The sequence below is a fragment of the Panthera uncia genome, chromosome C2 (assembly GCF_023721935.1).
Source record: "Panthera uncia isolate 11264 chromosome C2, Puncia_PCG_1.0, whole genome shotgun sequence".
Classification (NCBI taxonomy): Eukaryota; Metazoa; Chordata; class Mammalia; order Carnivora; family Felidae; genus Panthera; species Panthera uncia.
The window spans coordinates 80,876,544-80,900,667 of NC_064810.1; the positions used below are offsets into that span (position 1 = coordinate 80,876,544).

A 24,124-nucleotide genomic window follows, 5' to 3' on the forward strand; every position below is an offset into this window, starting at 1 on the left:
TAAGTGTAGGGTGTCCCTGTCTGCTGTTTCAGTGCTTAAGTGAAAGGAGAGAGGTGGGCATGCAAGGGAGTACAAATCTGAACACACATGGAGGGAGGTATGTGCGATGAGCTGCATAGGGCACATCCAACAGAATGCCTTACGTACCCCGGACTTCTGGAGTCAAGACGTCCCTCGACATCCCTAGAAATCTTCGGCCTGGGGTGCACACACCAAGTGCCCTCTCTGTAGGGCTCCTGGCCCCCAGTTCCTCCGGTGGCGCTCTACGTCCACCATCCCGCCCTCCTTGCGGACCCAGTAGGGGGCGATATCTTACCTCTCCGGGTGGAGCCCCCATCCCAGGCTCCCGCTAAGACTATTAAAGTGACGGGTAGGGCGCTGAGGGAGTCAGTCCAGGAGACATGAGCCACGGGCCCTTCCTCACCTCGGAGCCTCAGGAGCAGGAAGTGGACACTTGAGCAGGCGCTTGGAGGGCCCCTCCCCTTTATCTGTACCCTCAGTCCGGGAATGCGGCGCGGGGTGTGCAGGACGCCACTCCGCACCGCGTCCCCTCCCCTGGCCGCCCGAGACACCTCGCGCTGTTGACAGCTCTGGCGCCTGGGTCTAAGGCGACCTGGGGGAGCCGGGGGCGGGAGGGGAGCGCACCGTCCCCGTCACCCCCCACCCTCGGCAGTCCCCAGCCAGGGAAGGAGGGTTCCGCGGATGAGCTCGGTGCCCACCCACCTCCCGACCCTGGGGGACGCGGAGGACAGAGCCTGACGGGGAGCCCCTCCCCCGGACCAGCCACTGCAGCGCGGCGCTCGGCTCCGTGGGGGGAATACTAAGGAGCGGGCGCGGCGGGAGCAGCGGAGCGCGGGAGCGCGCGGCGGAGGGGCTGGAGCGGGCGGGGAGCCCGCACCGCGAGCCGCCCGCCGCCCGCTCCCCTGCGCCTGCTCTCAGCTCGCTGGCCCGCCCGACTCCGAGGGCCTGCTCCCCTGCGCCTGAAGTAGCTACCCCTTGCCTCCCCGTCCGCAGCAGCGCCAACCCCGGACTACCTCCCCCACTGAGAACTCTGCCCTGCCAGGAAATGTCCGGGAGATGTGTGGGGCCCGCGGCGCGTGAACCCGGAGATCTACGGGGCTTTGTCCACGCCCCTCCCCCTACCGGGTCCAGCCAAGACTCTGATTTAGGGAATGCGGGTACCTTGGAAACCTGTTCCACGCCCTGCAGAGGTTTACTGCCAGAGTGTCCCTCCTGACACTGGGAAAAACGACTGCACTTGCCTCCCTCCAACCTGTGTGTTTCTGCATCCAAGGGGCCTCTGAGCGCCGCCCCCCCACAATTTCTCCTTTGACATTTCCAGAAGCTGTTTTCCTAATCCTCTCCCTGGTTCTTGTTATTTATCCTCTGAACCTTTCAAGTGTGCAGGCAGTCTCTGGGTGGGAATCCCAGCCCCAGGACTCACTTACTGGCTCAGCGACTTTGGGCAAGTTACTTAACCTCTCCCTTTCCTCCTCTGTAAAAAAGAGATAAAAATACTTCCTTCCTTGGCTGGTTGTTGTGAGATTAAATAAAGATCCATGTATAAATGGAGCATTTTAGCCCGGTGCCTGGAGCATAGTAAGCGCTCAGTAAAGAGTACACACACTTCCGGTCTGATGCTTGTTGAAAGGAGCTAGCCTCTGCATCTCAACACCAGTGGCCTCTTGAGCCCTTTGTCCAAGACCACGTGACCTTGGGAGCTGACCAACCCCTTCCACCCTCCACTCCCTCAAAGACAATGGGTGTGAAAGGGCTCTGTCACACCATGCCGACTCCAGCATCTGCCCTGGCCCCAGGAACACCTGGGCCTGAGAAGGCAGGAAGTCAGGAGCAGTTTGCTTTCTACTGTTACCACCCACTTCCAAGAAGTTAGATGCAATAAGGCCAAAGCACAAAAGGGAAGGTGAGCCTGGCTAGGCCCAAAACTGGTCTCCCAATGACTCCAGAGAATTCTGAAGAGGGCTGGCGCTGAGGGACTGTGAACCTGAGGTCATGAGAGAATCCCGCCTCAGGAGGTGCAAAGAGAAGGGGCAAGAGAATCATCTTATTGCCTTTATTCCGCTGTCGGCCCAGCTGGCCCCACTGCAGGGCACAGGGCCAATCTTTTACACACTCACCCATGCTCTCTGTGCAGGTCCGTGCATGCACAGACACACACACACACACACACACACACACACACACAAACACACTCACATACACACCCAAACTCTGGCTCTGAGAGTCAGTCTCTGGGGGGCAAGGGGCTACTCCTCAGCCTGCCCCTGCCTGCCCTTTTATGACAGCACCAAGGGCGGGGGTGGGGCAGGGCCCTCAGCCCCCAGAACAAGTCCCTGTGCAAACTGGAGGTGCCAGCTGGCTTCAGGATGGGGTGTCACATTTCCCCATTCCTGGAGTCCCCTCCTCCAGTTCCTGAGGGAGGGACTGCTCTCTGCCTACCTGGGGGGCCAGACCCCTGCCAGGGCTGGGCCCTATAGAACCCAGGCTTATCCTCCACCTGACCCTGCCAGGACCTTCAGCACTGAAGAACAGCGAAGTCTGAGGTGGTGGATATCCCCCACTGGAGAGCAGGAAGGCCTGGGCCCTGAGGGGCTTGGGGAGGGGTCATCACCCCCTCTCCTAATCCATCTTCAATATGAAGAGGTTTGGGACACACTTCCTGGGGAGGGAGCACAGGCTTGTAGGAGAAGTCCCAGCTTGGGCCTTCCCCAAACTTCCATCTTCTGGGCCACAGCCTAAGGCCAGGCATCCAAAAGTCCAAAAGTCCAGCCGGCTGGTCAGAGTCCCTGCACAGTCCTTGGGGGAGTACCCACCCCGTGGGAGTCAGGTGTCAGACCTGCACGGGCAGTGTCTGGTTCATCTGCAGCCGCATGTCCTGGATACTGCTAAGGATCTTCTTCTGGTGGCCAGCCAAGGTGACCCCAATCCGCAGCAGGTCTCTGCAGATGGACCAAGGGCAGGGTCAGTCCCTCCCCTCCTGCCCACCACTCTGGGCCCTGCACAGGTCCCCCTGCCCTACCCCACCAAATCCGAGGCACACTCACTCTGCGGTCATCTGAGCTACCAGGTCAAAGGATGCAAACCCTGCGCTGACAAAGCTCTCCTTGTACCGCCCCATCTTGATGGCATCTAGCCAGTCACCAACTGTCGTGAAGGTCGTGTAATCCGGGACCGTGCGGTCTAGGAGGGGCTGTGACATGCTGTGGGGAAAAGAGAGAGACTTGGTGAATCCTGACGGCAAGGGAAGCAGGGGTAGGACTGCTGCCTCAAAAGCAGAGTGGGAAAAGAGGCAGAAATACTGACCCAGACTGGGCACTGGCGATGACCTTGAGGCTGGCAGCATTTCGGATGAGTTTGTCCAGGGTGTTGACGATCTGGGAGAATTTGGGCCTGAGGTTCCGGTCCCGTACCCAGCAGTCCAGCATGAGCTGGTGCAGTGCCGTGGGGCAGTCCATGGGTGGGGGCAGCCGGTAATCCTGCTCTACAGCATTGATGACCTGAACAGAGAATAGGGAAACCTGGCGTGAGCCGCCGTTTTGCCCCACAAGGGCTCCCACCCACCTGACCACTCTGGCTGGCCCCACTCACATCCTGGTTGCTCATGTCCCAGTAGGGTCGCTCTCCATAGCTCATGACCTCCCACATGACGATTCCATAGCTCCAGACATCACTAGCAGAGGTGAACTTCCGATAGGCTATGGCCTCTGGGGCAGTCCAGCGGATGGGGATCTTCCCGCCCTGGTGGGGGGGGCACACGCCCTTCACCCAATGACTCGGGGCTGGTCCCCAGCCCCGAGCCCCTGCCTGGTTGGCCCCGCCCCCGGTCTCCCTCCCAGCTGCTTCCTGTACCAGGGAGCTGGTGTAGGTAGGATCAGAAGGATCGTCCTCCAGGAAGCGGGAGAGGCCGAAGTCTGAGACTTTGCAGACCAAGTTGCTGTTGACAAGAATGTTGCGGGCAGCCAGGTCTCGGTGCACGTAGTTCATCTCAGACAGGTATTTCATGCCAGCGGCAATGCCCCGCAACATGCCCACCAGCTGGATGACTGTGAACTGTCCGTCGTTGAGCTAGAGGCAACACACAGGCTCAGGTGGGCCCACCACTTCCCTGCTGGCCCGGGGCGTACCCAACTGTGTGCATACAACATCCCAGGAAACCCCAGTGAGGATCCAAATAGCTCCGACCACTCTCATTTTACAAACAAGGTAGCTCAAACGCAGAGAGATTAAGTAAAGCCTGAGGTCACACAGGCGGTAGCGGATGGAGTCAGGATGAGAACTTTGGTCTTTCTGGCTCTGAGGCCCTGGCTGCTTCCCTGCACCATGCCACCTCGGTGAATATTTGCAGACTTGAAGAGGGTAGGGTCTGTCTAACCTTGTGGGAGGGTATGGTCTGCCCAACCCAGCTCTCTGGGGGAGGGGAGGGAGTTGAGAGAGCTGCCTCTTACCCGGAGGAAGGAGTCCAGGGCACAGTTCTCCATGAACTCGGTGAGAATCATGACTGGCCGACTTTTAGTGACCACGCCCTCTAGCCGGATTATGTTGGGGTGGTCAAACTGACCCATGATGGAGGCCTCACTTAGGAAGTCCCGCCGCTGCCTCTCCGTGTAGCCCACCTTCAGCGTCTTGATGGCCACAAACACCTCCCTGCGGCCTGGCTGTTTTAGGCGACCCCGACACACTTCCCCAAATTCCCCTGCAGGGCAAAGGGCACAAGTAGGAAGTGACTTCTGGGTTTGGCCCTGTCCCCAGTGCATGCCGGTCCCTCCCCAGGGTAACCCCAGCCTCTCCTCCCCACTGTGCCCCAGGGGGACTCACCAGCTCCAATCACTTCCTCGATCTTGACACAGGACACATCGATTTCCTTGGCAAATTCCCGCACCGCCTCATTAGGGTCCTCGTAGGTAAAAGGGTCAATATAAACCTTCATTCCAGGAGCAACTAGAGGAAAGAAAAGTGGGCATGAGGGACTTTGGGCTAGGGCTGGGGACAGTGAGGGAACTCTTCAGGCTGCACTGGTACTGCCCAGGCCCAGGGTACTGCCCCATGCTCTCCCCCTGATGGGAGCACATTTTTCACTCTCCCTACTAAGTCTGCTCCATATTCCTCTCTGCTGGAGTCCCATTTGGGCCCCTCCCCACCATCCCCTCCGTGGGAATCAGTGACCATAAAAGTTAGACACCGAGGAACTTATTCTTCTTTCTCTCTCATCTCTCATCATGTCAAAACCTCTCTCAGATTCATTCTTCCCCTCATTCCCACTGCCCCTGACCTTATCCAGACCTTCAACACTCAGACTCTTGCAATAGTCTCCCAGCTGGGCTCTCTGCCTCTGGACTTTTCCCACCAATCTATCCAGCATACCTGTCTTCCTAAAACAATACTCGCATTGTATTACTCCGAAGCTTGAGAGCCTTTCGGATTACCTATGGTGGAGTCAAGTCCAAACTCCTCTGCCTGCCTTTCACGACCCTCTGACGACTGGCCACAACTACCCAGCCTTGCTCCCTGGCAGCTGTCAAACCAGTCTTCTCACTGCCCCCATAGTCGGGCACTCTCCCCACCCCACCCACTGCCTTCCAGAGGCTCCTCTAGCCAGGAATGCTCTCTCCCACCTGTCTAAACCCTGCTCAACCCGCCTGGCGTAGCTCAGCCCAAGGCCACCTCCTCCAGGAAGGCTTCCTCTTTTCTGAGCTCTTACAGGTAACAGGAACACCCAACTTAACACTTAATTGTTCTTTCCTTTTTTTCCTGTGTGTACGATTCTTGTCTTTCTCATAGGATTAACTGCCTTTGAGGAGAGGGGTCACTTCTCATTCACCTCTGGGGCTAGCAGGAGTGAGGCAGGGGCTCAGGAAACAGCCCTTGAGTGGAAGCAGGAGGGGCTGTCCAGGATAGAAGTACAATGGACGAAACCCCAGGCAGGGAAGAGGGTATCTCCCAGCCCTGCAGGGACCAAGGGAATGTTGGGGGCCGGGGGAGGAAACAGGGTGAAGAGACAAACTCACTGTATTGTTGTAGCTTCTCTGTGTACTCCGAATCAGAGCTGTGCCGCTGCTTCCTGGAGGGGGCGGGATGGAGGTGAGGCCTGAGACAAGTCCAAGAGCTCCCTTCGTTCAGGGAACCCTCGGGCTCACAAGAGGGGCAGGGTGCACAGGGGACGGCCCGGTGTCTGGTCCCACAGTCAGTGGTAACAGCAGCCACTGGGTCTCCGGGTAAGGGGCTTGGTGGACTTGGTCCCCCAGGGGATCTGCCGGGGAAAAGGCAGGGGACGGTATGAGGACATGGGCGTGAACTAGAGAGGGCCTTGCCAGCAAGGAGAGCTTGGGCCCACCAAGGGCCTCTATGGTGCCAAAGGGAAGCTCTTGCCAGCCCATGGGAGCAACTCGGGCCTGAGAGTACCTGAGGCAGACAACAGCAATGACCACGACAGCCACCACGAAGACAAGTCCAGCTGTGGCAGAACCCACAATGAGGGGAAGTTGCTCCTGGAGCTGCTGGGCACCAGAGCCTGGAGACCAGGAGGGGACTGGTAAGTGGGGGGATGGAAAGTATTAGGTGAGTGGGAGCAGGCACAGTGGGCTACGTACCTCTCTCACTTGTGGTCTCAAACTCAGCAGGACGGCTGTACTGCCCGTAGCCAGCTACGGTGCGGGCACGGACCTGGACCACATAGCGGGCATCAGGCCGCAGCCCGTCCAGCTGCACGGAGTTCTTCTGGCTGGTCACCGTAGAGGCAATGCCCTCACTCTGCAACACCAGGAGGAATGAGGCACCTCAGTGGGTCCTGAGGCTCATCAGCCCCCGCCAGCCCTGGGCCTACCTGTGGCTGCCTCAGTACCTGAGACCTGGCTCCCAAGGGCCCCTGACCCTATCTGGGGGTAATCTTCTCACCCCAAGGCATCCTCCTGCCCCTCAGGGCTCTGACCTTCTCAAAGTACTTCATCTCATAGTCCAGGATGACTCCGTTGGGCCGCTCTGGGGGTGCCCAGGACAAGGTCAGGCTGCTACCTGAGCTGCTGTGCAGATGTAGAGTAGGCACTTCAGATGGGGCTATGGGAAGAGACAGGGCAGGGGCTCACAATGGGCTCCTTGGGCCCTGGCATCCTTCCCAAGGACCCAGTTCCCATGGGACCCCTGGTGGTCCACTGACAAGCCCTGGGCAACCTAAGCTCTGTGTGGGAGAAAATGACCCAGGCCCTACCCTCCCGTGTCCCCTCCTCACCAGCCTGGTTGGTGGTGATATTCACAGCCGCATAGCGGGGGGGCAGAGGGCTCTTGCCCGAGACGCCATTGACTGCCTGCACTTCAAAGGTGTAGCGCGTGTGGGCCAGCAGATGGCTGATGTGGACCCGGCGCTCTGTCAGGCCCAGCTGCCGAGGCACAAACTCCACATTGTCATCACAGCGAGAGCAGGTTGAGGCACCCGTGGCCCCAGGGCCCCCACGGCACTTCTTGCAAATGACGTTGTATAGGAGGTCGTCCCGGCCACCCAGGTCCCGGGGTTCGCTCCACTCAAGGATCAGCGAGGTCTCATTCACGTTGGAGATCACACCCCGAGGAGGGGATGGCACCGCTGGAGGGAAGGTGGAGGGAGAGGGCAGTGAGCTTGGGCCACAGCACCACCCTTCCACCCAGAGTTCCTGCATACTACAAGCTGCTTCCCACCTCCTTGCCTTGGTCTCTGCTCTAATAAGCAGAATATCTCTCCTACACTTCTTCACTGGAAAGACTGTAGTTAGCCTTTAAGGCCCAACTTGAGGTGTCACCTCCTCTTGGAAGCCTTCCTTGATTCTTCCTCCTCCTGTCCTCTGCACTCCCGTAACACAATTCCTGGGCATCCTTCCAGCCCAGCACTTAACACATTATATGGTCATTATCTGTTTTCACATGTGCTTCTCCCACCAGGTGGCAAGCTCCTGTAGGACTGTGACTGTATCTTATTTTCCGCCACATTCCTGGCCACCTGGCACAATGGCTGGCACCAAAGGCCGCAGCAGGGAGAAGGCAGGACACTAGGCTGCCCCAGGGATATGAGGCCAACGGTTAGCACTGGGCCAAGAGAACGGCAGTTCTACACAGCACAAGGAGCAAGGGACTAGAAGTCCCAGGGACTCCTGATGCCTGGCTAGGAGCTAGTAGGCATTTGTTCAATGTTGGTGGAAAGGCTGAGCCAGCTGACCTGGATTCTGGCTCAGGGCCAGTCACTGTTTCCAGGCCCAAGCCTCAGTTTCCCTATCTGGAAAACGGATATGCATGGCAACTGTTTAGGCCCCTAAACAGAAGGCCCTGGGCAGGAGAGAGCAAGGCCGGGAGTTCACTCACTGGTACAGGCACTGTCTGCAGAGTCCGAATCTGCACGGTAGAAGTTATTGTGGCACGTGCAGATGCTGGCAGCTGGAGAGGTGGTGCGGCTGTTGGGGGGGCAGGGGAGGCAGGGCCCCTCTCCCTGCTTTGCCTTGTAACTCCCAGGGGGACAGGCTGCGGGGGAGAAGAGGAGGGACATGCTCTTCAGATCCGTGAGAATCTGGCCCTCCCCCAGCACAGGACTTGGCCCCTCTACCTCCTAGACTGTGGGGGCCACACTGGGATTGCCTAACTCCAGTGCAGCTACAAAAGGCCCTTTTGCCCTGTGGAAACCCCACGTCAGCGGATTCCTCCCCGCCCCGGCCCCCCACCCCTACCCTGGGGCCTCATGGGCGAAGACGTCAGGCCTATCACCTGGGCAGCCTGGGCTTGTTGAGGCAGGGAAGAGAGAGAGAAGGAAGAGGAGGGGTGGGGAAGAGACCACTGGCAAGCCGGCAGCACCCTACTCTGCCAGGATGCTCCCGCCCCTCCTTGAAGCTGGAGGAAAATCACTCCTAGGATCCTCGTGGCCACCCCAGAACAGCCCCGCTCACAGGACCAGTCTCTCTCCCCACCCACCAGGAGCCAGGCAGCAGCTCCTTTCTGCCTTGGGCACGGGTGGGGGCCGAAGAGGAGTAAGAATAGAAGACAGCAGGCAGGAAGGCTGGGGTCACCGGGAGTTCAGAGGCCCCAAAGCAGCCACAAAAGGCATCCCTGGCCCCAAAGTGAGCCCAGGGATGGGTGCCTGAACATCCCTTCGACTCTGCTTCCTCTCCTGCCATCTATGTTTGGGCCCCTGGACCTGGGCTGTGGGATTCCGCATATCTATGACAGCCATATAATTTATTATTCAAATTGGAATATTTTGGGGGTGAAAAGGTCCGCTAGTAATAATCATGTTATAAGGAGCATAAGCCAGGCCTGCCCCGGACACTCAAAAGCATGTGGCCACTCTATCCCTATATGACTACCTCTGGGGAGGTCATCTAGAATATGGAATGCCCAGAGTTGGGGCTATGTCCTTCTTTGGGGTTTAATCTCCCCTCACTAAGGTGATATTCCACCCAAGCTCTTTTGAGCCAGTGGGGGAGGGGGCAGATGCCAGGCCAGGCTGGTTGCTATGGGAACCAGCATATATTTCCTGTCAGGGACCTGGAGAGTGTTAGCCCCTCTTCAGGCTGTCAGGCTCATCACCCCCACCCCCTTTCTCCACTTAGGAAGAGGAAGTCTGGGGCAGGTTCCCATAGAGAAGTGGAGAGGAGCCGGGCAAGGCACTATTCACCTTGCCATGACAACACCCAACACTGGGTTTTCCAGCCAGGCTGGGCCCCCAGCCCCCTCATACCTAGGGCTGTGCTAAGAGCCAGCTCCCACCCCTCGGAGCTATAGGCTGCAAGCACCAGGGCAGAGGGGTTAGAAGACAAAGCCCTTGGCATCTTGTCCTGCATGGTAGAGCGTGGACGAGGCTGTGGCCCCAGCTCCCACATTCCCAGCTATGATGCCTTGAGTACAATTGTTCTCTGAGCCTCAGTTTCCTTATTAGCAAAATAGGGGAGATAACTGGAATCTACCTTACAGGACTGTGATGACACTCAAATGAGAACCCTTCGTGAATGGGTTTTATAGCTGGAAGTCTAGGACACTGTAAGGTCTTAAGAGTCTTGGCAAGCCACCACAGACAAGTCTCCTAACCTCCTCCTGTATGAAATAAGGACAAGAGAATCCCTGTCGCCCATGCATCCCAGGGCTCCTGAGAGCCAAGGCTGACACTTACGTGGTACTTGTGTCACCACGTGCCAGGTACTGTTCCAAGAGCTTCACATGCATTGACTTGCTTAAGCCCACTACAAGTCTATAAAGCAATCATCATTATTGTCCCCATCTTGTACATGAAGAAACCAAGGTTCCAAGAGTTAAGTAACTTGCTCAAGGTCCCACAGGTGCTGACAGAGTGAGGACTCAGACTTCAGGGACCGGGCCCCTGACCGCTATGCTATCTATACTGCCTCTCAAGGAAATGAGACCTCAAGGTAAAAGGGACAAGCATGAGGTACCCACAGCCCCTGTCCCCACAGCTCTGGGGATCATCTAGTACTTCCAAGGTGAAGTGTCTACCTGGGGCCAAACAAAGTATCTCTGCTGGCTTCCTGACTCTCTGACCAGCTGCCTCCTTATCAAGGATTCTCCATGTTTCTCCACCTCTGTCTTGAGTTCTATTCTTTCTCTTATTATTCTAGTATGTCTCCTCATTTTCGCTCATCTCCCCCCTTGCACCACATGCTATGCACCTGATACCCCTCTTCCCTTTCTTCCATCCGCCTCAGACCTGAAGCCAGACCTCCTTGACTGGCAGGTAGGAAGTAGCAGGTAGGAGGCAGTATGTGGCTTTGGCCCAAGTCCTCCCCTCCTCCCCCAGACCAGTCCCCACTCACGGCGGCACTGGGACTCCTTGGCAGCTGGCTCATGGCCGGTGGCACAGGTGCAGGCTCCCACAGGCACCATCCACTCCCCATCGCCATTGCAGTAGAGCTTGAGTGGCACTGACACCTCCACAGCATTAGCGATGCAGGTGCCAGGGGCAATGACCAGAGAAGTGGGCTCGGCCCCCGTGAGGGTCTCGGGAAAAAGGGCAAAGCCTGCGGTGGTGGATGCACACTTCTTGTAGAAGGCACGCACAGAGATGAGCGACATGCAGGCACCTTGGTCCTGGAAGGCCAAGTAGAAACCGGCCTTGGAGAGCGGCCCAAAGCTTCGCACCTTGGTGTTGACACGGCCAGCATCAAGCCGCGAGAAGCTCTCATCGGGAGCAATGGTGTCCACCTTCACGTAGGGGTTCTCCATCCAGAAAGGGGAGGAAGCCGAGGCCACATCGCTGTCAGCCTCATAGTAGAAGAGGTTGAAGGTCTCTTTACAGGAGCCAGGGATGTTGGGGATGCTGTTGCAGTCACGCACGGTAAACTTGAGCTCCACGTAGACCCGCTGCACGTCTCGCCGCCAGATGAACCCCGTGCGGAGCCAGTTGTTCTGGCTTGACTCTCGCACGTTACACACCTGGTACGTGCGGATGGGGTTCATGGCCTCATCGTAGCCACTCACCTCTTCCCACTGTGCACAGACCAAGTGAAAAAGACGGAATGAGCACCAACATTTGCCAGGTGCTTACCACATGCCCAGATCTGTATTCACTTCACAGAGATGCTTCTGTGGTGTAGTGGCTGAGCACGCAGACTACATGGGTTCCAATCCCAGTTCTTGTTGTGTGACTATGGGTTAAGTCACTTAACCTCCTTGTACCATCGTTTTCCCATCAGCAACATGGCGAGAATAAGGAATAAGGGAGTTTAAACGAATAAAGAACTCAGAACAGAGCGATTGGTAAGTACTACAGGAGTATTAGCGATAATATTTGTTATCTTTACACCTCTGTTTCGTTGTCTGTAAAATGAGGCTGGGATTGGATGTAAACGAGGTGGTAGGGAATCAAGTCAGTTTAACATATATAATGGATTTGTAACAATGTCCAATACAGGGCAATCACAATCACGTTTAACCTTCACAACAACTCCATGAGAAGGTACATCTGTTGTCCTCACTCTCCAGAAGAGGAAGCCAAGACCCTCAAAGGGAGAGACTTGCCCAAGGTCACACAGTTTGGCCTGGTGAATGAGGGCCTGTGGTGTCATCCCACCCCAGCGTTACAGAGCTTAGTGCAGTTGTGTAGGCTACGTAGGGAGGTTTTTGTTTGTTTGTTTGTTTGTTTGTTCTTGAAGTTTATTTACTTATTTTTGAGAGAGAGAGGGAGAGCACAAGCAGGGAGGGGCAGAGAGAGAGGGAGACACAGAATCCTAAGCAGGCGCCAGGCTCTGAGCTGTTGGCACAGAGCCTGACGCGGGGCTCGAACTCACGAACTGTGAGATCATGACCTGAGCTGACGTCAGACGCTTAACCAACTGAGCCACCCAGGTGCCCCTAGGGAGGTTAATGAGGGTATTCTAGAAATGTCAGAACTACAGGAATTTAACAGTGAAGAAATGGAAGCCCAGAAAGGTAAACTGCCTTGCTAAAATCACAAAGCAAGTTAGAGATCTGGAACCAAGGTTTCTGGTCCCCAAGCCAGTGCCCTACCCAGGGACCCAGGAAGGAGGGAGATGGTTGGAGAAGACACACAAAGAGCAGTCATGCAGGGAAGGGATGGGGGTAGGCTAAAGGCAGGCTGAGGGGCGCGCAGAGGGAGAATGGGACAAAGGTGGTGTGTATGGGGAGGGGGACACAGGCAGGCTGAAGGCTGAGAGGGTGTGAAACACCCATAGGCAAAGAAGGAAGGTGACAGAAGCAGAGGATAGGAATGGCGAAGGAGGTGAACCTGATAGGCAGGGGCAGCCCTTCTCCGGCCCTGGTGAGGCGAGGGGAATGGCCGCCGGAGTAGGGAGTGGCCTAACTGGCAACCAACACTGAGGGGAGATGGTGGGGGAGGCTTACCCCACTTTCTGGATGAGATGTCCATGCCAATTCAGAAGTCACCCATTTTGTGTCCATGAGGGTCTCTGGGGAGCAACAGAAGAACAAAGGTCAGAGGCCATGCTCAGGATGGCGAGAAAGAGGCTGTTCAGGAAAGGCCAGGCCACCAGAGAATGATTCTCAGCAGGCACCGCCCCATCCCACCCCACCCCCAAGTCCTCTCGGCTACCCTGCCCTGGAGAAGACCCTGCAGCCATCTCCGGAAATGTCACAGCCCCAAAGAAGTCAGGTCGGGTTGGCCAGCGGGAGGCAGGTGTCTGCTGCTGACCCCAGGCAAGAGCTGGGGCCAGTTCACACACCTACAGGCTCTGCTAATCTCCACACAAAGGGGCGGCAGGCCCTTTATCCTGGAACAAAGGACCTTATGCTTCAGACCCTGCTGCCCAGGCCTCCCCTGACTCCATTCCCAACACAAAGGCCCAGTGCCACACATGCCCAGGGGAAGGGGAGGGCAGTTACGGGAGCAGAGCCTGCTCCCACCCAACCTCCCACTCAATCTCCTCTAGGGGATGGGGCAGGAATGCTCTTTGAGGGCGGGGTGAGGGCCAGCAAGACCCAGACCAGCTCCCTGCAAGCTAGTTCAGTTCTTCCTACGATCCTCAGATAAATAAAGGTGCTGTGGGTGCACCTCTTTTACAGGTGAGAACGCTTGAGGCCCAGATAAAGTTTCTATGTGGCCTGAGGCAAAACTGCTAGGACTTGGGGTGAAATGTCACTCAAACGCAGGTCTGACTCCACAACTAACCCCTTAACCAGGGCACTCTGAGTGCAGTGTGAAGGGGAGAACAGGGAAAGGAGGAATAGAGAAAGCCGAGAAAGCTCCTATGTATCCTTTAAATCCTGCTCAAACTGTCACCTCCTCCAGGAAGCCTTCCCTGGACCCCCAAATCAAGGTTAGATGTCTTCCTCTGTGCATCCAGGACCAGGGGCTTTGTCACAGCACCGATCCTGTTCCAAGCTTCCACTTCTTATCTGTCTCCCCCTGCTCAGCCAAAGGGGGGGCCCGTTTAGGTTTCCAACATAAACTCACTGCCCTAGGAATCGGGTTCTGGATTCTGGCTCTCTGAGAGGAAAGATGCCAACTCCTTCCTTCTAGCCTGGGAGACAGGGCAGCCAGCAGTCCTCCCCTCTGCCCTGAGCTGGAGGGGGCAGGTCAGGGCTGCCCAGGAGGAGAAAGCCCCGAACCCCACAGGTTCCAGGCTTGCGGCCGGCACTGGTTTCCTGCAGTCTGGGTCTGAGCTGAGGATGGTGCATGAGGCAGCTGTGGCCCCAGACCCTCATGTAAGACACAGGGGGAGTGAGGCTCCCTCGTCTTCCACCAGAGGAGACCGGTCCCTGGAGGGCCTGGCTGCAGGGTGAGCTCTCCCAGCCTCATCGTCGGTGGCCTGATGGGCCCTTCTGGCAGACAGACAGATAGACACAGACATTTGGCAGGGGGGTAGGGGAGGGAAGGAGAGATGGGCAGAAGCAGGGGCCCAGAAACAGGCCGGGAGAGAGGCAGTGGAGCAGGGGCCTTGCTGGGGTAGATGGCGAGAGGCTCGGATCTGGATAGAGCCGGCTGGCTAGGACCAGACAGTGGGGTGGCCAGCTGAGGACAGTGAGGTGGAGAGACAGGGAGGCCCAAAGAGACAGAGATAGAGAGGGAGGTTGCCAAGTGGCCTCTTCTCCAGACAGCAGCCCAGAGTATTCCTGTCCCTGGAGCCAGTGGAGCCAAGTGCGCCCCCTCCCCCCTCAAGCCAGCCAGCCAGCCAGCCAGTCCGCCTGCTTGTCTGCCCGCTGCCCGCCACCCGCCCGCCCGAGCAGGCAGGGGCTCCCACCGCTCCCTCGAGTTGCCTCCCTCCTCCCTCTCCCTCACTTCCTTCTGCTCAGCCTGTGCCAAACCCATCTGGAACTGTTTAAACCCAAATATTCAGCCCCCTCCCCCCTCCAGCCAGATTCCTCCACAGTTTAAAACAAGCCCTGTGCTGGCTCTGAGAGGAGGGAGGGGACGGTGGGGAGGGGGAGGGGTGGGGGGAGGCAGGGGTGGAGGGAGGCTCTTCATTTCTGTTTAATTTCTGGGGAGCGGGAGAGGGAGGGGGCGGGGATCGGCCCTTGGCCATCGCTCAGCCTTGGCCATCGCTCAATCTCGGCACATTTTTCCCATTAATGAGGAGAGGACTTGGATTTCGAGTCATGTGTGCCTGAGGAAGGGCTCCGGTCACCCTGGTGGGGAGGGGGCTTACTCTCTGGGGGAGGGGAGGGGCCTGCTCCCCTTCAGCAAGAGGGAGACCCTGAGGTGCCTGTGTCCCAGCCTCAGGAAGGGCATGGAGGAGGTCCCAGAATCCATCTGTCTGTGGCATTGGGAAGGACAGGCCCAACCCAACAGAGCCCACCTTTTCTCTGCTATGTGTGTGCCCCGTGTGCATGTGCATGTACACACGCTGAGGTAAAGGATATGAGATGCACAGGGTAAGGACAAAAGAGGACTGAGTGAGCAGTCGCCAAACTCCCCAGCTGGCGACCGCACCCCCATCCTCCTCTGCCCCCCATGTGGCTGCTGGAGGGAAACCAGAAGGTGGACAGGGCAGCCATTCTCGGATACGGGGCTCCATCAGGCTGGAAACCCCCCCACCAGCCCCTCAAAACCGAAAAGGGAAGGGGACAGCAGGCTTGGGGGCGTTCTGAGACTGGGGCTTCAATGCTCAGAAGGGAAGCCGCACCCCTTTCAGGTTTCCACAGGGCCACGGAGCACAGCCACGTGGCGGCAGCTGTGCGGCTCCTGCCTGTGCACAAATACACACACGCACGAACATTACCCAGTCCTCAGTGCCTGGGCTCATTCTCTGCCACTGGGGCCAAAGAATGGCAAGTCAACACATATGGTGGACAAAAACACACAAAGCCACAGCCGCCCACAAACATACACGCCGCTTCATACACGGCCTCGGCCTTTTTCAGACACACAGATGCATATGGTGCAAATAGATTAGCCTTCCTTAGGCATTCACACACAGTCTTTCCTACACACAGATCTGGCTTGCCTTAGGCAAAAACTCGCTCTTACAGTCTTCATATGTGCAGATTTCCAGAGACATATGCATATACGGAGGGCACGCACACCCAATAGTACATTCTCCTTACACACCCAACTGCACACGACTGCCGGCCACAAGTCACAGTCTTGAGTGTGGTCAAATGCAACCACAAACACCAGTTTGTTTCTCTCTACAGACTCAGTGACGTGCTCTTATGCAGTCACACACAACTAGCATCAGCTGCACACGCTGGTGCCCATTTGCACTGAAACAGGCCACAGGAGCCTGCAGACGCAGTACAAATATCAACATCTACCGTTTGTATAGAGCCTCAGAGGTGCATCCTCCATGCACGTGCAACACACACACGTGCGCGCGCACACACACACACACACACACACACACACACACACACACTGCAAGCATGTTCTTTCCATGAGAGGAGTCTTCAGGTGGGGTGGAGGTAGGGCTAGGAGAGGGGCAGTGTCTGCTAAGAAAGCGGAGGTGCTAGGCCAGTCTTGGCCAGAGGTGCGGGGAAGAAGCAAGCCCCAGACCTGTTTCCTGGGGCCCTGGCCCAGGCCGAAGCAGTCACTGGTCCCGAGGCTGGGGGTGGGGCAGGGACATGAAGATGATTTTGGGTGTGGGTGGGTGTGGCCTCCCCAGGGACAGCCCCTGCCCAAGCAGCAGGCCATTTCCCTGCCAGTACAATGGCACCGACCCCAGCACTGAGCCCTTAGGGAGGGGGTGGCATCATGAAGAGACATAGCCCCAGGAGCTTCAGGCAATACTTCCACACACAAGTTGGGCACCCAGCAAGAGGAGAATATAATGGGCACCCAGACTATGTCTGAAGACCTCACTGGGTGGCCCTGGTGCAGAGGCACCAGCTGGAAGCCTGCCACTGCCCTGGTGAAGGGCCAAGTACACACAGCTTTATGGAGCTGCCAGACCCCACAGCACCCCAGGTTCCAGGTCATACAGAGCACACTGCTCCGTGTCAGTGAGACCCAGGAAATAAAAACAAAAAAACAAAAAAACAAAAAAACAAAAAACCTCCAGAGATAAAAGCATAAAGCCCAAGCTCCAGATCAGGGACTTTGAGGTGACACAGAAGGTCACGCTTCTGGGCTGGCCCAGCACAGTGTGCAGGTGCAAGTGGACAGAGGAGTAGAGTCTGGACAAGAAGGTGCAAAGCCCTGGCTGCAAAGAGAGGGAGAAAACCCCATGCCAGCCCTGAGGTGGTCCCCCTTCTCCTTGCTGGGGTTCCCACCTCAAGCAACCAACCCAAGGGATCTGTCCGGTCTTCTTCCATCCTGTCCCTACCCTTTGTGTCAGTGTGTATATAAGCATGTACCAACCTGCACAATCAGGGTGGTCAGCCTGTGGAGGAAGGGGACTTGGGGGGCTCCTGCTATGGGACCTAGAAGAGCCTAACTCACCCCAGGGCCGCCTCTCCCTTCCCCGCTCATGGCCCCTTGGCCTTCAAATCTGGGATGCAGGGGAGGGGAACATCTCAAAACAGAGAACACATTTTGTTTTCCATTCTTCCCCTCAGATCGTGGGGATTTATAATTAAATAAACCTGAAAGGGAGAAGGGAGGAAAAAGCACAGAGCAAGGAGCCCAGATGCCTCAGTGTTCACCCATGCCCCCCGCCCCAGTCCGTGCCTTGCCAGCCAGCCAGCCAGGATGGATGGACAGCTAGCCCTTCTGTGAGGCCTTTGAGCCCTTCCCTGGGATCCCAGCCACAGCAAGCCTGGCCAGGAGTCTGGGGGCAGGAGGTGATAGGAGATCCGGGGCCAGGGCAGCCCTTGGGGTAGGGGGCCTCTCTCACCCCATCAGGTGCCCAGCTGTACCCAGTCTCTTCTGTCCCGCCCCCCCCCCCCCCACCTCCCCAGCTGCCCAATCCCGACAAACCAGTTTGACTCAGCACAACAGGCAGGGCTACAATTTTCAAACTATGCAGGCCTGGTGATTCAGCCTCTTCATGCTGTTTAATTAGTGTAAGGCCGGGTGGCGGGTGGCGGAGGCCTTGCCCACGGCAGCTTAGGCTTTAGCTCCAAGCCGCTGAGGCCACAGAGACGGCAGTTGCAGCAGTTCTGGCTAAAGGGAAGGCAGTGACGAGCAAACTGGTTCCCCCGAATACCTGCCGCTGTCCTTCAGTGGCAGCTCTTAAGTGCCAGCTCATGACAAACAGGGATGGGGTGGGGGGCACCAGAGGCAACTCTACAAGTAAGAAACCACAGAAATGCCAGGCCTGTTGACCCCTCTCAGCTGGCACCTCCTCAGGGACCACTGCTGCTGCCTCTGACGGAGGGAGGGGTTCACACACTGTCTCTTGCCACCCGGGGACCGACCAGGCGCACTGCAGTGGCCACTCAGCTAACACAGCCTGGCTGGGAGGGCGGCTGTCCCGTCCCCACCTCTCACATCTGGGAATGGTTTCTCTTTTCTCAAAAGGGTTGGCTCTCAGCAGACTTCTCCATGCTATCTGGGGTATTAAGTACCCTAACGCTCAGACACCCTTCCTCCTCTCATGCCCGTTCTGGGTCTGCTCACCTTCCTGGTCTGTTCACCTTCCGGTTCTTGGTACCAAAGGGGAGAATGATCTTGGCTCGGGGCACTGGGAAACATTACTCAAAAGGAGAGTGAGCAACAGGATGGCCCTGTTTCCCTATGACTGAGGGTAAATCTGAGGGCAATTTGTGTTGTGTTTAGGGGGGAGGTAAGCAATCAGAGGGCAAGGGGAGGGGTGTTTCTTTAACCAAGGAGAGGGGGCAAGGACCCTGGTTCCATCCTCAGGTAAAACCAATGAGGTCCTTGGATGCAGTCCTGGTGGACCCCAAGTGTGTAGGGAAGCAGAACAACCAGGTGCCAGACAGTACCTAACCAATGGAGCCATGAGGACACAGCACCCACAGCTCAGGACACCGGGCCTAAATATAAGTCAGAGAGCCAAAAGGCTCCCCCTAGGCCCCGGGCAAACCAAATCCTGGCAAAGCCAAATGGAAAGCTGGAGCAGAGGCTAGATACCCTGCCCATAAAGCTTAGGAGTGGGGAGGGACCCACCTAACCCTCCCCGCTGGCCAAAGCTCAGGACCACCAAGTCTCCCCATCTCACCCTTCCAGCTCTAGACAGGGCTGGGGGATGGGCGGGACGCAGGGACGGCTGTCCCCCACCTAGCTCTCTTCCCATCCCATCCCATCCCTCCCAGAGCTGAAGAGAGATGGAGGTGGGGAGACAACTTTCTCCCCAGACCAACCTTCCTGCCCCCATCACTCCTTCCTCTAAACTCCCTCCAGCAGGTAAGGCACACACCAGTTTCATTTCTGCCCCTCCTCATGGAGCAGATCCTAGAATAATAATAGTTAATCCCCAAATAATAATGGCTGTGTGCTAAGCACCCCACAACACGTTATGGACTCAGTCCATACCCACTCCAGGGATAGTGGATACTATCACTATCCCATGTCACAGTGAGGGAGGACAGAGGGGTGGGTAGGCACACCTCCGAGTGTGGGTCTGAGCCCTGAAGCATCTCTCTTTCTCTTTGCGTAGTCCCGCACACACACTGAAAACCTAAGGTCTGAGGTATGGCGAAAGTGAGGGAACAGGTAAAAGCCACACACCAAGGCACTGCTACTTCCTAGGGGCACCCCACACTGGCCTGGCCTCCTAGCCACCACCCACCTAGCCAGGGAGTAGTCCCAGGGATCCCACTTCACAGCTGAGCGGGGAGGGGGAACACGGCTGGGGCAGTGGCCCTGCTGCCCTCTGTTTCCTGTGCTGCTGCTGTTCATCAGTTCTCTGCCTCCTGGTCAGCCCCTCGGCTCTTTGGCTTGGAGGCCCGGATGCCAGCTCCCAGCAACGGCCTGCCTCTGAGGGTCCAGCTGATTGTGAGGGGTGAAAAGGGGGGAAAGGGGGAGGGAAAGAGGAATGGGGGAAGGACTGAGCCTCTTCAGGTAGCCCTTGCGCACCTGACCCAAACCACACCCCCTCCACCCCACTGCCAGCACAAGCACCCACCACACCTGACAACACGGGCCCTGCTCCTGGCACACACAGCCCCTAAGTGTGTGTCTGTGTCACCTCTCCTGGGCTAAGACACAGAGACACAGACCTGGGAACTCCAACAGGCTCCCTGGCTCACACCCTTGAGGCAATCAACAACAAAGCCCCACACTGGTTTCTCACGCCTGAGATCCTATCACACACATGTGGGCGCGACCTCACTGTGTCTGCTTGAATTTGCATGTGTCCACCCGTGTGAATCGGTCAGTCAGCACCAGTGGGCTCAGAGCTAAAAGGGGGTGGGGGCTCATAGGAACGTTTTTCCCCTAAAGAAAATCAGAAAGCACCAGAAGATGCCTTTCTTTCGGAACTGTGTTCTTTTTTCCTTCCAACCCTCACGGTTACTGTGAACATACGAACAGACCAACTTACACAGAATTCATATTTTTGTTCCTGTACTAAGAAAGTGACTAGATCTGTTGTTAAAGATACCAAAAATAAGTGCTCCAGTTTCCCCCAAATTTCTGTGGGTTCTTCCCTCCACATTAAGGAAGGTTTTTTTCTTCCCTCATTTAATGGCTCCAAAATTTTTGGAAACTCTGTGTGTGTGTGTCTATCCTGTATGACCAGCGTCAGTGGCTCTCTGTCCCCAAGGCTTGTGTCAAGTGGCCTATGTGTGAGCTCTCCCACCAGGGCCAACAGCATCCTGTTCACCCAAATACAGTCATCTGGAAGTTGGAGCTACCCCCTCAGCATCAGCACCGTCTGGGTAGTTCACACAGTCTATTGAGAAACTCAGCCTTTTCCCACCGGCTAATGGGGCAAACCCCAGAACTTCAGGGGTTCAGTGGAGACCCAAGCACTCGGATGTCTTGCTAGAAGGCGGAGGGAGAGCCGCATAGCAGTGTGGATGGCCACTGCACACTGCACCTCGTGTGTAACTGGCGCTCCATAAACCATAAACAATAACAGGCCCCCGCCTCTCCACCCCCGCAGTCATCCCCTGACAAAGGGGTGTAGGCACTCACACCTCTCGCTCAACTCCAACGGGTTCCGAAACAACGCCGCCCCCCAACCCGGGAGTCCGCTTGGCCCCCACCCGCCACAACCCCGCGGCAGTCTCAGAGGCCCGGCCTCGCCTGGTGGGTCGCCCCCACTTCTTCGCCTCCCGCGGCCGCCGAGGGCCCCTCTTCTCTGCGGCGAGTGCGGAGTTCGCCCACAAGAGCTCGCAGCTGGGCCGTGACTTTCGGGGACGCTCCACCCCAGTCAAGCCGCCTGCGGTCCACAACTCGCCGACCGCGGGCCTCGGAGCCAGCTGGAGCCTCCAAGGCAGCTCCGGGGGCGTCCTCCCCACCCATCCTCCGGCCCCCGGAGCGGCGCGGGTGACGGAGCCTCCTCCGACGTGCGCCCAGCCCTCATCTGACCCACACCGTGGGTCCACTCTGGCCCAAGGGCGGGCGACCCCGGGCGCCGTAAGCCTTGGACGCACCCCCCGACGCCGCTCACCTTCCAGCGCCCGGCAGCCGGCGGGCAGCAGCAGCGGGAGCAGCAGCAGCGGAGGGAGCAACGGCAGGAGCCCCGGCGGCGGCGGCGGCGGCGGGCGGGCTCGGGCCATGGCCAGGGAGGGCTCCAGGAGCCGAGCCGGGCCGCGCCGGGCCGCGCCGGCGGGGCTGGGGACACCTGGGGGAGGGTCCGCTCCGCGGGCTCCGAGGAACGCTCGCGTACGGTCCCAGGAGGTCCGGGCAAGAAGAGGGTGCAATCCAGGCGGGCGGCTCCGGGACCGAGGCGGCGGCCCGAGCCCGTAGATGCTGGGGGATGCAGGCAGGTCGGTCCCGCGGCAATCTGGATGGACCGGTCCAGGAGGATCCCGGGCGCTGGAGAGCTCGGAGCCGGAGAACTCCGGGAGGCGGGCCGGGGCAGGAGGGCGCAAGTGGTGGTAGTTAGGGGGTACAGTTATCTGGCGGCCTGCCGCGCGGGCCCGCCTCGGATTCGGGGCACCGGGTGCGCTCACCGTCCGGGGTCCGAGCAGGGATCTTGCTGCGCCGCTCGCGTACTCACTTCTGTGGTCCCCAGCGCTGGCGCTGTCGCTCTGGTCGAGAGGGGCGGGACCGGCCGCCTGCCTGTCAGCGCCGTGGCCCCACCCCTCACCGCAGGCCGCCCACTCACAGACCGCCAGGCGCGCTTGAGCTCTCTGCTGGAGTTGAGTTGGTGGCGCCTCCATCAGGCCCACCCTCAGCGTCTCCGAGGCCTGGAGGGGGCGGAGCCAAGAAAAAGATGAATTAGATTGGGCGGAGCGATACTGTCAATCAGAGGGAAACCCCGCCTCCTATCTCCCATTGGCCATTAGTAACCGAACCTGAGTCTAAAGAGGTGCCAGTCACATACAACGAGCTGAGGGCGCCCCCCTGTGGCCTGTACCTGCCCAGAGACGCCCCCACGTGGCTGTCTTCTCTCCAGACACGTCCATATCCTAAACTGAGTTGAGGCACTATCAAGGGGACGCCCATCTGCAACACATCCTGCGACCAGGGTCTTCTGCTTATTTATTTATTTATTCATTCATTCAGCAGGGTATTTCGTCGTCCTTTGAGCATAGACTCTATTACTGCTGCTGCTAGAGCAACAGATTTTTCATTCTCTTGGAGTTAGTTTACTGATGGAGGCTGGCATGAAGTCATCACAACAGAGTATAACAGGTGTGATTATGGAGGAAGGACAGAGTTGCCACAGCACCTGTGAGGGGAATGGCTACGTCTGGCCCTGAGTAAATGACATTTCATCTGAAAGATGAAAAATGAGTAGTAGGTGAAAGATGTGTGTTTGGGGACAGGATGGGGGTGGCATGGCTGTTTCAGACACAGGAACACACTTTGCATGAAGTCCCTGTGGCAAGAGAAACTGATATTCACTAAAGGAATCTGAGCCTGGGTGGCGCAGTCGGTTAAGCGTCCGACTTCAGCCAGGTCACGATCTCACGGTCCGTGAGTTCGAGCCCCGAGTCAGGCTCTGGGCTGATGGCTCGGAGCCTGGAGCCTGTTTCCGATTCTGTGTCTCCCTCTCTCTCTGCCCCTCCCCCGTTCATGCTCTGTCTCTCTCTGTCCCAAAAATAAATAAAAAACGTTGAAAAAAAAATTAAAAAAAAAAAAAAAGGAATCTGAAAGAAGTTCAGAATATCTTGAGTGTAGAGTTAGAGGCTGAGAAGAGCTGAAAGGAGGCTTAGAAGTAGGTGTGGGGGACCAAAAGAGTTGTTTTTAGACTCAAGGCCTTCCTGAGAGCTGGAGCTTGAAGCAGAGGCATTGCCATATCAGATTAGCAGGGCTGCCCTGGAAAGAAGGGGAGGAGGCAAGGGTGGAAATAGGGAGATGGAGAGAGGACTGTGCAGTCGTCAGGTAGAAGCAGGTGGTGGCTTGGACTAGGGTGGAGGCTGTGGGGATGGAGAAAAGTGGGCAGGTCTTAGATGTTTTAGGAGGTAGAATTCATGAGACTTGTGACTGAGTGTTTGAGAGAGATGTGGTAGATGGAGAACCCTGGGTTTCTGGATTGACAATGAACTTCTACCTCCTTTGCTTGACAAACATTTACAAAGTGCAATCAACACTCTGAAATAATAGCTTTTGTTTATTAAGCGGTAGATGTTATTATAACCTCATTTTACAGACAAAATTGACATGTAGAATGGCTTAGGGACTTGCCCCAAGTCATAGTGCGAATAAGCGACAGAGGTAGGATTTGAATCCAGGACTGTATAGCTTTTAGACTCACTCATTCCACTTCATCAGAGACCGAAAGATCACTGAGGTGCTTGTTAAAAACTCAGAATCCTGAGCTACCCATTCCACCTTGGACCTTGGGACTCAGTCTCTGGGATATAGGGCCCAGGAATCTGTATCTTAAATAAGCATTCCGGGTGCTTCTGATGCATGCTGAAGTCTGTGAATATCACCGTGTAGCCTCTCACTGTCCTAGTTAGAGAAACATCCCTCCATGGGCCCTCTGAGTCTTCCCCAGCTACACTAAGATTTCTGGGGGGCAGAAAGTAAGGGATCACATACTAGGTGGCCTCAGAAACAAGATGGTCATACTTAATCCTTTGATCATGAAATACCTTAGTTTCAGTCCTGGATGCTCCATTAGAGCAAATGAAGTCATGGATCTGGTACTTGAAGATATTCTTCTGAGAGAGGTCCATCCTCCCAGCCACAGACATGTGTGGATAC

At 57.0% G+C, this 24,124-nt stretch overlaps 1 protein-coding gene across 1 annotated transcript; it reads right to left on the bottom strand.

Moving 5' to 3' along the window:
- Positions 1–2,061: 2,061 nt before the first annotated feature.
- EPHB3 (EPH receptor B3) lies at positions 2,062–22,056 on the bottom strand. Its single transcript, XM_049628453.1, is given in 18 exon segments — positions 2,062–2,562; positions 2,564–2,680; positions 2,858–2,960; positions 3,066–3,221; positions 3,325–3,518; positions 3,610–3,759; positions 3,871–4,086; positions 4,467–4,714; positions 4,837–4,959; positions 6,027–6,079; positions 6,421–6,529; positions 6,609–6,768; positions 6,947–7,071; positions 7,244–7,594; positions 8,344–8,499; positions 10,797–11,469; positions 12,844–12,908; positions 21,414–22,056. Coding segments are annotated over 18 exon segments (3,288 nt in total). The 5' UTR covers positions 21,523–22,056; the 3' UTR covers positions 2,062–2,382.
- Positions 22,057–24,124: the final 2,068 nt, after the last annotated feature.